A 14,470-nucleotide genomic window follows, 5' to 3' on the forward strand; every position below is an offset into this window, starting at 1 on the left:
CTTTGCCCTGACTTCCTGTCCCACAAAGAACTGGTTTATGAAGCGCTGAATGGTTCAGGGCCTAAATACATGTCTGATCTGCTGCTACCTTAAGAACCATCCCGACCCCTCAGGTGGTCTGGGACTGGTCTACTTGATGTTCCCAGAGTCAGAACTAAACCTGGAGAAGCAGCGTTCAGGTCTTCTGCTCCACACTTCTGGAACAAGGTCCCTGGAAGCTGCAGGTCTGCTGAGACCCTCAGAGACCCTCAGCTCCTTTAAGTCCAGCTTGAAGACTTTACTTTAACAGATTCAAGGATATTAATCAATTTCTGCATCTCACAACTGCAACTTTTATTCTATTTCTTCCTGTTTTAATGAATGTTCTTAATTGTTTTTTAAGTTTTCTTTTCTTTTGCATTATGTTTTGATGCCTTTGATGGTTTCATGTGAAGCACTATGAATTGCCTCGTTGCTCTACAAATAAACGTGCGTTGCTTTAGTGCATGTCAGTGCACTAAAGGGAGTGATTTGATGAATGCTCTCGGCGTTAACTACAGGAAGTCTTGTTACACCTCGTGCTGCAAAGCCGACAATCACGACGCTGTTTGATGGTTTGAAAGGAGCGCGATGTGTTTCTGAGCAAATTGTATTATTCTTAAGACTAGCAGATCAAAAACGGGCGTATGTAATGTAACGTTAGACCTGTGCACGAGTCCATCCAGAAAAGAAAAGAAATACAACAAAGACCCTGCAAGCGCAGAGACAGCACTGCGTCCTGAGTGTCGGTGCAGCGTCGCCATGGCAACAGCACCTCTTTCTCTCTTTCGGTTCAAATCAGTTGATTTCTATTTCAACGGCCGCTTTATTGTTGTGACTTTAAATCTGTTCATAAACAATGCAGAGATTCTAGATTCCTGTCATTGGTGAACCAGATCCAGGACCGAGAGGGGCCAGACCGGCAGACCCCGCTGCAGTAAAATGTGAGGTTTTCTAAAAGGACCCTGGTGCTCAGAGACACTACCACTGTAGTCCACAGGGGGCACCAGAAGGGTCCTTATATGTATGTATGCTACTCCAATATTCTCAAAAACATGTACGACATATTCCACATTGGCGCCGCCCAAACTGGAGTCGGCCATTTTGAATTTACTTTCATTTAATTTTGTATGTATTTCATAAAAACCTTTTCAAACTCTTCCCGTAGCTAACTTGACGCTAACGTGATGCTAACGTGACGCTAACGTGCTAAGGGATAGTCATCTACGCGTCCACATTGGGTTTTGGTCACAGCGCCACCTACTGACAACAGGAAGTCAGCCTGATGTGACGGAGACATGAATGCTATGACAATATATCACATATTTGTACACTTTTGCCACTAAACTTCTGGCTTATTTCCTTACATTTGTGACGACATATATATATATATATATTTAGTCCCGATGGGCAGGTGGCTCCTCCCCTCAGGTGGAGCCACCTAACAGGTAATGCTAGCGGCTAATTCAGCATACTTTTAATGTTGCATTGGCTCCTTTCATATTTGTTTGTGATCGTTTTGATTTCTAATGTTTCTTGACTTTTGTAGTACGTTGCTTTTATCTATTTTTATGTCATTTTAATATGTTTATTATAGCAAACACCAAGGCAAATCCTTTGCATATGTACACGTACTTTGTCTTGTTATGAATCATTATGCTTTAGCTCTGAGGAGCTAAACAATAAGTACAAATGTGCATAATAAAAATAATCTAACATATTTTGAACACCCAGTGTTCAATTATTATTTTTATTATTACTATGTATGTGTACATTGTAATGTTATCTGATGTTACCAGAGAAAATAGCGTATTTATTTGCGTGCACATAGCAAATAATAAATAATAAAACAATTATATAGTGCTTTAAAAAAAAATGAATAAGGTTACACTGCTTTACAAGATATACATGACAGGTAAATTTATTAGATTTATTTTTTTAAATCTTTAAAATACTTTAAGTCTTATAATATTGAGCAAAGAAGAAATATGAGGAATAATAATAATAATAATAATAATAATAATAACAAATAAAGACATTTGTTGATTCTAAACATAAAATACCAGCTGGATATAAAATAAATACATAATAATAATCTAATGACAAAATTATTTTTAAAATGCTCAGTTCCATTCAACTGTACTATCCCCCCCCCCCCGTCCCTCCTCCCCCGTCCCTCCTCCCCCTTGCATCATCATCATAACACGGAAGCAGTCGACAGACGGAAAAGTGAGGGAGTGGGGGGGGGGCACGAGCGGCGCAGACACGCGGCGCACAGGCGCAGACAGGCCGAATAAAACCGAACGGATCAAGAAGACCGACGAGGCGGCTGAAACCGGGAGCCGGAAGACGGAGACCAGGTGAACCGGGTCCACGAGGACGGAGCGCGCGCCGGCGTCATGGCGCTGATCCCGTCGCAGGTGCTGCGGGTCGCCATCCTGCTGTCCTACTTCTCCATCCTGTGCCACTACAAGGCGCTGGACATGCCGGCGCACCAGACCTACGGCGGCAGCTGGAAGTTCCTGACCTTCATCGACCTGGTGAGAGGGAGTCGAGGCGTTTCGTGGTCGTGCACGTGCGCACGTGCGCGCGCGGTGGAGGCTGCAGCTTGGAGATATTTTTTTTTTTTTAAATGACCACTCAGCGTTTTTCTTTCTCTCTTTTGTTTACCGGTGGTTTCTTCCTCCCCCCTCCCCCTCCTCTCCCCGTTAACCGGTAGAGCAGGTCACGCGCACGCCGACGTGGGCTTGACTTGGGTGTTGCGGTGCGGAATGCACTCGTGTCATATAATGCCCCCACCAGTACGCGGGAGCGCGCCTCGCGTTCACAATTGCTCTTAACAGAAGGCATAATTAAAACGACATAATTCAGCAAAAAAAAACAAACGTGAAAGACATTAAAACATTATTATTGTACAACAACACCTGTAAAACAGGATAAACACACTACAGGTAAACAACACGTATTTCCAGTGTTTCAATTCTACCCATTTGCCCTTTTTTTCAAAATAAGAGCGCGCTGTTATTCAACATAACTCATCCTTTATTGCTCTCTGAGAATAAACAGGATTATTTTTAGCCTGATGGCCACGTTTTAAAAAAAAAAAATGTTAATAATTAAATTTAAATGAAGGTGCAATAAGTTAAATACACGTGGATGAATTTAAAAATGGCCACGTTAAGCTTCACAAGCAGCCGGGCAGCTTCTGAAGCGAGAAGTAAATGCAGCTCTGTGATGACTCGTGGAAAGCGAACGCACAATGCAGACACACATTCACAAAGAGACGTCTCTGTACACACACTAAGTCAGTCAGTCAGGCATTTAACAAGCGTAGCATGTCCACTTCAGCAATAACCCTCACACACACGCGTTAAAACAAGCGCCCCTTTGTGGTCGAATGGCAGGGAGCTGAGCGTCTCTCTGAAGTTTGTTTATTTCTCTTTTTGAGTTGAAGTAGTTATTTATTCTTTGGTTCCACTGTAACTCGGAGCGACATGTGTTTACATGAAAATGTCAGCGTCATTTAAAAAAAAACATTTTTTGTTAGTTATTGTTTTGGACATGTGGTCTTATTTTATTTATTTACGATAATTATTTAACAAAATAAATAATAAATATATATATATATATATATATATATATATTTTATTTTATAAATATAATAAACAAAAAGGATGATTTATTAACACACACACACACACAAGTGCAGATGAATTAAAACCATAACACCTGATCCAGGAGATCAGAGGCTGGTGCATTTGAATGTCTGTCGTCCGTATTCTATGACGTCATCGCCCTAAAGAAATAGAAAATAAAATAGATTTTGTGTGTTTATTGTACTGGAATCTAATTCTACAACTAGTACAATACTAATAATATGAATGTATGTTTGTACTGGAGCCGGCTGACATGGAGAAAATGAAATGTCACTAAAATAAATGAAATAAATACTCCTCAGTAATGTGGAGACTTTACTGTAACTAGGAAAAGACAACACTATATACCGTATCCAACGTCTATATGTACGCTATCACAATAGTCATGTTCAGCCCCAGTTTGAACACTATTTATAGACATGTAACAAAAATATGAGCAATTTAAAAAAAGAAAGTTACGTAAATGAAAACTAAATCTGTAACAATCACAACAGTTATACTAATTATTCACAGAGGTGTTGGACCGCCTCGTCGATACAGATGCCGCCTCCCCCTTTTCTAGTTTCTAATGTTTTTTTAGACTAGAGCCGACATGGAGAGAAAAACCCAACGAATGAACCGTCCGTGTTGTTGACCTCTCTCTCTCCCCCCCCCCCCCCCCAGGTGATCCAGGCCGTGTTCTTCGGCCTGTGCGTCCTCATCGACGTGTCCTGCCTGCTGACTAAAGGAGGCGACAGCAGGGAGCAGGAGCGCCAGCTGAGGAAGCTCATCGGCCTGAGGGACTGGATGATGGCCGTGCTGGCCTTCCCCGTCGGAGCGGTGAGCGCAAGGGAGGAAGGGAGGAAGGGAGGAAGGGAGGATGGAAGGATGGAAGGATGGATGGATGGATTGGATGCATGCAAACACACATTCTTTTTACAAACACCAGTCCCTATGATGGAGGAATCCTTGTCTTCCACTCGTCATGTAGACATCGGTATAACATCATGAGTTCAGTTAGCCAGAGGCTCTCTCATGCTTCATGTGTTAACGCTGCATTCTCTCTCCTGACCACCAGGGGGCGACTCCTCTGGTTGTATAGAAGTCTATGCTTCACGTGTTAAAGCTGCATTCTCTCTCCTGACCACCAGGGGGCGACTCCTCTGGTTGTATAGAAGTCTATGCGTCATGTGTTAAAGCTGCATTCTCTCTCCTGACCACCAGGGGGCGACTCCTCTGGTTGTATAGAAGTCTATGCGTCATGTGTTAAAGCTGCATTCTCTCTCCTGACCACCAGGGGGGCGACTCCTCTGGTTGTATAGAAGTCTATGCGTCACGTGTTAAAGCTGCATTCTCTCTCCTGACCACCAGGGGGCGACTCCTCTGGTTGTATAGAAGTCTATGCTTCATGTGTTAAAGCTGCATTCTCTCTCCTGACCACCAGGGGGTGACTCCTCTGGTTGTATAGAAGTCTATGCGTCATGTGTTAAAGCTGCATTCTCTCTCCTGACCACCAGGGGGCGACTCCTCTGGTTGTATAGAAGTCTATGCTTCACGTGTTAACGCTGCATTCTCTCTCCTGACCACCAGGGGGCGACTCCTCTGGTTGTATAGAAGTCTATGCTTCATGTGTTAAAGCTGCATTCTCTCTCCTGACCACCAGGGGGCGACTCCTCTGGTTGTATAGAAGTCTATGCGTCATGTGTTAAAGCTGCATTCTCTCTCCTGACCACCAGGGGGCGACTCCTCTGGTTGTATAGAAGTCTATGCTTCATGTGTTAACGCTGCATTCTCTCTCCTGACCACCAGGGGGCGACTCCTCTGGTTGTATAGAAGTCTATGCTTCATGTGTTAAAGCTGCATTCTCTCCACTGACCACCAGGGGGCGACTCCTCTGGTTGTATAGAAGTCTATGCTTCATGTGTTAAAGCTGCATTCTCTCCACTGACCACCAGGGGGCGACTCCTCTGGTTGTATAGAAGTCTATGTAAATGTCACATGAGTTTATGGTCTCAATCTCTAGTTTCAAGTCTTCAATACATAATTATGTTTATTTAGTAACTAATATTGAACTTTAACTCTTTCACAGTTTGTTTTCACTTCATGAAAGTTAATTGTAACATTTCTGTCACCTAATTCAGCGTTTGGTTGCACTTCTGGGTGCAAAAAGCCAAGATGGCGACGGCCTAAATGCCGAACTTGAGAATTCAAAATTGTCGTCCAGAAACCGAGAGACGTCCACTTCTTAAAAACAGTCTCTAGTTTTAAAACAACTAGCTCGGAGCTCAAGGAGGAACTCTTGACCCTGATTATTAAATAGTAAAAGTCCTTATTTAAGCGTTGCACATTCTTTTGCATGGTTGTGCATTAAACGTCTCCAGTTTTTGGGCCGTTGCTGCGACAACAGGAGGAAGTTAAAGATGTCGCCTGTCCATCAAATCAAGCAGACGATCGATAATGAAATTAATAACCGGTTATATGAGAATCTCGCTGTGAATAGAACAGAATGTGACCTCCGTCTGATCCTCGGGCTGTTTCACACAGCGCTGGCAGACTCCACTCGCATGGTTCTCACACGCACACAGACACACACACACACACAGACACACACACACACGCACACTTCCAGACTTCAGTTGGCAAGGTGCCCTTTAGCTGCTGCACAGAGTTGAACTTGTACGGCTGTCTGACCATATCCCATGTTTTCGACACGCATAATACACATGAATATGCATAACACACACACACACACACAGTCATGAATATGCATACCGCACACACACAGACACTAAACACATACACTCGATAACTAACTGCTCTAAACAGCCAGTTGGGAATACAACACACACAATCTCCCTGACACGCCTGGTGTGTGTGTGTGTGTGTGTGTGTGTGTGTGTGTGTGTGTGTGTGTGTGTGTGTGTGTGTGTGTGTGTGTGTGTGTGTGTGTGTGTGTGTGTGTGTGTGTGTGTGTGTGTGTGTGTGTGTGTGTGTGTGTGTGTGTGTGTGTGTGTGTGTGTGTGTGTGTGTGTGTGTGTGTGTGTGTGTGTGTGTGTGTGTGTGTGTGTGTGTGTGTGTGTGTGTGTGTGTGTGTGTGTGTGTGTGTGTGTGTGTGTGTGTGTGTGTGTGTGTGTTCAGTTTACACACCGCACAATAGACATGATTATCACCACAGCTAATGTCTGGAAACTCGGACTGACTGATAAGAAAAGTGTGTGTGTGGCGCTCTGGTGCATGCACGGGTGTGCAGGTGCATACATTACACGCGTGTATGTGCAGGGTGTGTGTGTGTCCTGCCTCCCCAGGCTTGTTGAAAGCAGAGAACATGCCACTCAGGGTACAATAGAGGGTTTCAGATGCCTCGTCAGGTGCCCCCCCCCCCGTCCTGCAGAACATGGTCTGGCCCGCAGCCAGAACTGTCTACTGGTCATGCATTAGTCTGAGGGGTTTCTCAGTTTACGGTGCGTTCAGGGCGCATGGGGATTCTGGCTCCTCACACCATTAAACCGCCACCAAAGATCCGAACACCGTCCCAAAATGAAAAGTATGCAGGACTCCGTTGGGGGGGGGCAGCATGTTCCTGCATCACCTGACCTCTGACCTCACAGACGGTTCAATAACAGTGTTTTCATGCAGCTGCACAAGGTCGTCTTTGCTAACCGTGTCTCTCTCTCTGTCTCTGTCTCTGTCTCTCTCTCTCTCTCTCTCTGTCTCTGTCTCTCTCTCTCTCTCTCAGTCTCTCTCTCTCTCTCTCTGTCTCTCTCTCTCTCTGTCTCTCTCTCTGTCTCTCTCTCTGTCTCTGTCTCTGTCTCTCTCTCTCTTTCTTTGCAGTTTGTGGTGTTCACCTTCTGGAGCCTCTACCTGTACGACAGGGAGCTGGTCTACCCCCGACTGCTGGACAACTTCATCCCCCAGTGGCTCAACCACGGCATGGTGAGTCCAGCCGGGTGATTTTTAAAATGAGACCAATGATGCAGATGAGCTGTTGTACCATTTTTAACACCAGCAATTATATGTCTCAATGAATTCCAGATAATAATGCGCGAAATAAGAATAAAAAAAAAAGGTGTGTTTTTCCTTTTTTTTAATAATTATTATTATAATTATTATTTTTTTAGGGGGAAGAGCAAAAGTAGCCTGAATCCCGCAGAGCAGATGAATTAATAATGTAATTAAACGAGGTGCAGACTTCAGGTAGGCGTCACCTGACGGACCCAGAGGATGTAGTTCCACCGTTTGGCCACCATGTCAAACGAGAGCTTTAAACACCTGAAAAGCACCGCTGTGTATTAAAGGATTTTATAATAGTGTAATGAAAAACAAATCTTTATATGAGAATAATATATGCTCCCTCTGCGCTGATTTAAATGAGGGAGTGTGTGAGTGTTCACTCTCTTGTACTCCAAGAGATGACTCAACAGCTGAGTGGTTGCTACGGCAACGTCGCCGAGGTACAAAACAACCCAAACACCGTGTGTGGGTTCTCACACGCACACAGACACACACACACACAGACACACACGCACACTTCCAGACTTCAGTTGGCAAGGTGCCCTTTAGCTGCTGCACAGAGTTGAACTTGTACGGCTGTCTGACCATATCCCATGTTTTCGACACGCATAATACACATGAATATGCATAACACACACACACACACACAGTCATGAATATGCATACCGCACACACACAGACACTAAACACATACACTCGATAACTAACTGCTCTAAACAGCCAGTTGGGAATACAACACACACAATCTCCCTGACACGCCTGTGTGTGTGTGTGTGTGTGTGTGTGTGTGTGTGTGTGTGTGTGTGTGTGTGTGTGTGTGTGTGTGTGTGTGTGTGTGTGTGTGTGTGTGTGTGTGTGTGTGTGTGTGTGTGTGTGTGTGTGTGTGTGTGTGTGTGTGTGTGTGTGTGTGTGTGTGTGTGTGTGTGTGTGTGTGTGTGTGTGTGTGTGTGTGTGTGTGTGTGTGTGTGTGTGTGTGTGTGTGTGTGTGTGTGTGTGTGTGTGTGTGTGTGTGTGTGTGTGAGAAACATTGCGGTTGTAAATATTTTTGCCGTAGTTCCATGGACATCGCTGATGTTTGTCTACGCCGGTTGCCGTGGCAGCCGGAGGGGGGGAGGGGGGGGGAGAAAAGACGATATCCTAATAAATCTGTTTCTCAGTCGAGCCAGAGAAGAGAGTTTTACAGAGTTATTGATCCATTATTATAAAAGATTTAAACCACAGTATTAGTAACAACTTTATGTTCACCCTTAAAAAGAACAATAAGCTGCTTTAAAAAATAAGGAATTAATGGCGTCTCCCAAAGAGTGTGTGTGTGTGTATGTATATATTATATATCTATCGATTGTTTTCATCGCTTAGTAAACTCTTGTCTTTAAAGGTGCTATATTGTTGTTCAGCTTCAGTCCAGAAGGAACAGGATCATTTTATAATTAAACCAGACGTTTCACTTGATTTGGGGCTCAGTTTAAGAACCTTAATCCTTTAAAGAGCTCAGCTCCTGACCTCTTTAAACTCAAACATCTTCTCAAAAAGCCACAAACCCCTTTTTTTTTTATTTTTCATTTCTACTGAGGATCCAAAACGTTTGTAAAGATCCGTAACGGGTGGCTGAACGTTCCCATCTGAGGCTTGAGAATCACTCAGCGGAGCTTCAAGGAAGCGTTTGAGCGAGGAGACACAGATGTGGGCCACAGCTGGGAAAAGACTTAAATACGCTTCAGGGGACTTTAAGAGAAAACGTGAGCTGGACTTTAAAAATGTTAAAACGGCTAAATTGTCTATATTATTTGTGTGGTTTCAAGTGCATTTGTTAACGTCAAGAGGAGTCGCCCCCTGGTGGTCAGGAGAGAGAATGCAGCTTTAACACATGAAGCACAGACTTCTATACAACCAGAGGAGTCACCCCCTGGTGGTCAGGAGAGAGAATGCAGCTTTAACACATGAAGCATAGACTTCTATACAACCAGAGGAGTCGCCCCCTGGTGGCCAGGAGAGAGAATGCAGCTTTAACACATGAATCATAGACTTCTATACAACCAGAGGAGTCGCCCCCTGGTGGTCAGGAGAGAGAATGCAGCTTTAACACATGAAGCATAGACTTCTATACAACCAGAGGAGTCGCCCCCTGGTGGTCCGGAGAGAGAATGCAGCTTTAACACATGAAGCATAGACTTCTATACAACCAGAGCAGTCGCCCCCTGGTGGTCGGGAGAGAGAATGCAGCTTTAACACAAAGCAGACTTCTATACAACCAGAGGAGTCGCCCCCTGGTGGCCGGGAGAGAGAATGCAGCTTTAACACATGAAGCATAGACTTCTATACAACCAGAGCAGTCGCCCCCTGGTGATCAGGAGAGAGAATGCAGCTTTAACACATGAAGCATAGACTTCTATACAACCAGGAGTCAACACTTTCCTCGACACTGGAAGAAGTTTGACCCCCCGTGACCCCAGCGGTGCTCCTCTGTGTGGAAGGGTTTGTCCCCAGACTGCAGGATCGAACCACCGCTGTTCTGCCGATGAAGGGGGGATTTTCCACAGAGACGTAACATAAAGCCGGCTGCTCGATACCGCAAACCTCGGGAGGTGGTGATGATGATGATGATGGTGGGGGAGGGGGGGAGCCGACGCCGACAAAGACGGACACCTAGAAACTAAAATAGAGAGCGAGGGGCGGCGAGTCTAAAGAGTATTATTTACGAGTCCTCTCAACGGAGACTAAACTTACACACGACTGAGAGATTGGAATTCCACCAAGGCATTCTGGGTAAAAGTGGTGTGCGTGTGTGTGTGTGTGGCGTGCGTGTTGGGAGGGAAACCTATAATTTAAGACCCCAGGAGAGAGATGTTGTGACTCTTGTTCGTACATACTTGGCATCCTCAGTCTGACCTTTTTATTTTTTTTTTTTAAATCCTCGGAGTGAAACCGGAGACGCCAATTGGTTGAAAGCAAGGTCGTGACACAATGGCCGCCTCCCCCTTTTTTTTTTTGGTGTACAGTATGCAAAGAGCTCTGCTTCATTTATTTTTCCTGTTAAATCCACCTTGAATATCTGAGACTTGGGAGGATTTTCGGAATTTAGAGACAATGAAACCAAAACATCCATAGATTAGTTGTGGCGCCGCATGAGAGGCAACCAGAGCTGTGATTGGTCCGCTCCTGTTTGGAAGATTCTTTTATGTGTTCATGAAACAAAAGAAAGGATTTGTATTTGTCTCTTTTACTAACGATGAAAATGCTGCAATTGCGCAAGCAATGCTCTCCTAATTATTATTTGGCCATGTTACTTTATAAATTCAACCAACAAGTTTATTTATATATGTATAAATATATATATTTTTTTATATAAATATATTTTTATATATTTATTTTTTTAAATATATTTATAAAAACATATGTTTAATAAATATATATTTTTAAAATATAAGTTTTGTAACCGTCAACCGGGGAATAATTTGCACAACATTTTTCTCACCGTAACGAGCGGCTCAGCAGTCTGACTTCGCCGAGGGTGAAAACACACACACACACACACACACACACCACACACACACACACACACACACACACACACACACACACACACACAGCTGTGCTCCCGAAAGTGCAAATGAGGTAAGAGGTCTCAACACTGCTGAGACAATTAGGCCTGTTGTGTCTTTAATATCTGCGTGCCCCCTAGTGGACAGAGAGAGTAGCTCATGGGTGTCGAGTCGACATGTGTTGATATTAATTGATTGATTTTACTTTCTTTTTTTTTTTTTAAACGGATATTATATTCACACTTTACTGGTTGACGGTGGCTTATTTCCAGTACAGAGTGTTTGTTTACGGCTCCGGGTAAATTCAATTTTTGCCCTCCCATTAAATGTGTGTGTTTAGGTGGATTCTAAAGGTGTCTGCACACACACACACACACACACTTCTATAGAGATGAATTAATTATTAAAAGAGAACAAACTGACATCAATCCATAAAAAGGCGTGACCTTTTCTATTTGGTCTCCTTTCCTTCTGTCCTTGTCTCCTAGCACACCACCGTTCTGCCCTTCATCATCATCGAGATGCGGACCACCAACCATCGGTACCCCAGCCGGTCGTGGGGTCTGGCGGCCGTGTGCTGCTTCGGCGTGGGATACATCCTCTGGTACCGCGACACGTTTACCAGAACCAACACTACCACTTTAGTCCACAGGGGGCACCAGAACCAACACTACCACTTTAGTCCACAGGGGGCGTCAGAACCAACACTACCACTTTAGTCCACAGGGGGCGCCAGAACCAACACTACCACTTTAGTCCACAGGGGGCACCAGAACCAACACTAACACTTTAGTCCACAGGGGGCGCCAGAACCAACACTACCACTTTAGTCCACAGGGGGCGCCAGAACCAACACTACCACTTTAGTCCACAGGGGGCACCAGAACCAACACTACCACTTTAGTCCACAGGGGGCGTCAGAACCAACACTACCACTTTAGTCCACAGGGGGCACCAGAACCAACACTACCACTTTAGTCCACAGGGGGCGCCAGAACCAACACTACCACTTTAGTCCACAGGGGGCGCCAGAACCAACACTACCACTTTAGTCCACAGGGGGCACCAGAACCAACACTACCACTTTAGTCCACAGGGGGAACCAGAACCAACACTACCACTTTAGTCCACAGGGGGCACCAGAACCAACACTTCCACTTTAGTCCACAGGGGGCACCAGAACCAACACTACCACTTTAGTCCACAGGGGGCGCCAGAACCAACACTACCACTTTAGTCCACAGGGGGCACCAGAACCAACACTACCACTTTAGTCCACAGGGGGCGCCAGAACCAACACTACCACTTTAGTCCACAGGGGGCGCCAGAACCAACACTACCACTTTAGTCCACAGGGGGCGCCAGAACCAACACTACCACTTTAGTCCACAGGGGGAACCAACACTACCACTTTAGTCCACAGGGGGAACCAGAACCAACACTACCACTTTAGTCCACAGGGGGCACCAGAACCAACACTACCACTTTAGTCCACAGGGGGCACCAGAACCAACACTACCACTTTAGTCCACAGGGGGCACCAGAACCAACACTACCACTTTAGTCCACAGGGGGCGCCAGAACCAACACTACCACTTTAGTCCACAGGGGGCGCCAGAACCAACACTACCACTTTAGTCCACAGGGGGAACCAGAACCAACACTACCACTTTAGTCCACAGGGGGCACCAGAACCAACACTACCACTTTAGTCCACAGGGGGCACCAGAACCAACACTACCACTTTAGTCCACAGGGGGCGCCAGAACCAACACTACCACTTTAGTCCACAGGGGGCACCAGAACCAACACTACCACTTTAGTCCACAGGGGGCACCAGAACCAACACTACCATTTTAGTCCACAGAGGGCGCCAGAACCAACTACCACTTTAGTCCACAGGGGGCACCAGAACCAACACTACCACTTTAGTCTTTAAAACGCAACTTTAAAACGCATGAATATGAATCCATGTTAACTCCTCCCCCCCCACCCAGGACGTGTTGGGTGCACCAGGTGACGGGCGTGTGGGTGTACCCGGTGCTGGAGCGCATCACTCCGCTGGCTCGAGCCATCTTCTTCAGCGCGATGACGGCGGTGATTTGTGTTTTCTACACCCTCGGAGAAATCCTCAACAGCTACATCTGGGACAATCCACACACAGGTACCCAACACACACACACACACACACACACACACACGTTTTCAATCTGCTGACTTCACTCTTTGTCTTTCTCTCAGAAAAGGTCAAAGGTGAGTGAACACCTCTCGGCTGCGCGGCCGTCAAAGAGGACGAGTTGAGCCCCACCCGCCCGGGACGGCACGAGAACGGAAAACAAGCGACCTCTCCGGAAGGGGGGGGGGAAGAATAACACTGTTTACCTTTTTGAGCTATAGCCAATAACAACAACATAGGAACAAAAACTAATCAGCAGTTACATGTAAATATACCGTCTGGCTTTATGTGGAGGTCAACACACACACACTCTGCTTTTCTGTAATCTGCTTTTCTGGTATGAATTACTGTGACAATACTGATCAATAATGTGTTAAACGTTATTATTGTTAATCTAATGAGTCGCACTACATGTATGGAAGAAACTAGACGTTGGTACAAAATCAATAAAGCTTGAATGGAAACCGTTTCCTGTGAAATCTTGAACTTTTTCGGGGGGGGGGGCGGGGCGGGACTGAACCGCCTGTCATGAGGTGACGTGTTGCAGCAGCAGATTAAATGAGCAGTTGAGTAAATAAAGATTAATTAAATGCTTCGTCCAGCACTTTGTAACCCGTGGAGCGTTTAACCCCGATAAGAAAGCTAGCCCGTTGTCCGCTAGTTAGCTACCTTGATGAATCCAGCATGCTTTCATGCTACAAGGGTTACTAGCTGGATAGTTATTTGAATTTGTTTATTCATAATTGAAAGTGTTTATTTCTCTCGTTTACCATCTGAGAGGCTCTGACTTTTTTTTTTCTAGTCACATGTAATATTTGCGTTCTTGTGAGATCGGTTTCGCGAGTGTTTCTGAAGCGTCAGCTGACATCTGGGGAATCGATGTTCTGGCCTCGGTTTCTCTCGGATGGATTTCACACAGTGGACAGAAATGTCTCTCTAAATGTTTGCCAATCTTCTCAACTGCTTTTTTCCAGCTCTCTTGTCACCATGGAAACCCCCAAACTTCAAACACAATTGAGTCCGTAGACATGCTCACACGTTCGTCTCTAAATGAAGCGGAATAGGATGAACCGGAGACCCGCGGTGTT

General features: G+C 45.2%; 1 protein-coding gene across 1 annotated transcript; it reads left to right on the plus strand.

The window, feature by feature from the left end:
* Positions 1–2,206: 2,206 nt before the first annotated feature.
* aig1 (androgen-induced 1 (H. sapiens)) lies at positions 2,207–13,851 on the plus strand. Its single transcript, XM_034528321.1, has 6 exons — positions 2,207–2,558; positions 4,338–4,493; positions 7,485–7,586; positions 11,695–11,810; positions 13,204–13,370; positions 13,448–13,851. Exons 1-6 carry the CDS (start codon positions 2,418–2,420, stop codon positions 13,465–13,467), a joined length of 702 nt encoding a protein of 233 aa, XP_034384212.1. The 5' UTR covers positions 2,207–2,417; the 3' UTR covers positions 13,468–13,851.
* The last annotated feature ends 619 nt before the right edge of the window (positions 13,852–14,470 follow it).

Source organism: Cyclopterus lumpus, chromosome 24, assembly GCF_009769545.1.
Source record: "Cyclopterus lumpus isolate fCycLum1 chromosome 24, fCycLum1.pri, whole genome shotgun sequence".
In the NCBI taxonomy this organism is placed as follows: Eukaryota; Metazoa; Chordata; class Actinopteri; order Perciformes; family Cyclopteridae; genus Cyclopterus; species Cyclopterus lumpus.

Excerpts from the sequence above, each read along its gene's own strand:
- aig1 (XM_034528321.1), top strand. The coding sequence starts at position 2,418 with ATGGCGCTGATCCCGTCGCAGGTGCTGCGGGTCGCCATCCTGCTGTCC. Across the intron at positions 4,494-7,484 it reads TGGCCTTCCCCGTCGGAGCG|TTTGTGGTGTTCACCTTCTG; the intron begins GTGAGCGCAAGG and ends CTTTCTTTGCAG. Across the intron at positions 13,371-13,447 it reads CTGGGACAATCCACACACAG|AAAAGGTCAAAGGTGAGTGA; the intron begins GTACCCAACACA and ends TCTTTCTCTCAG.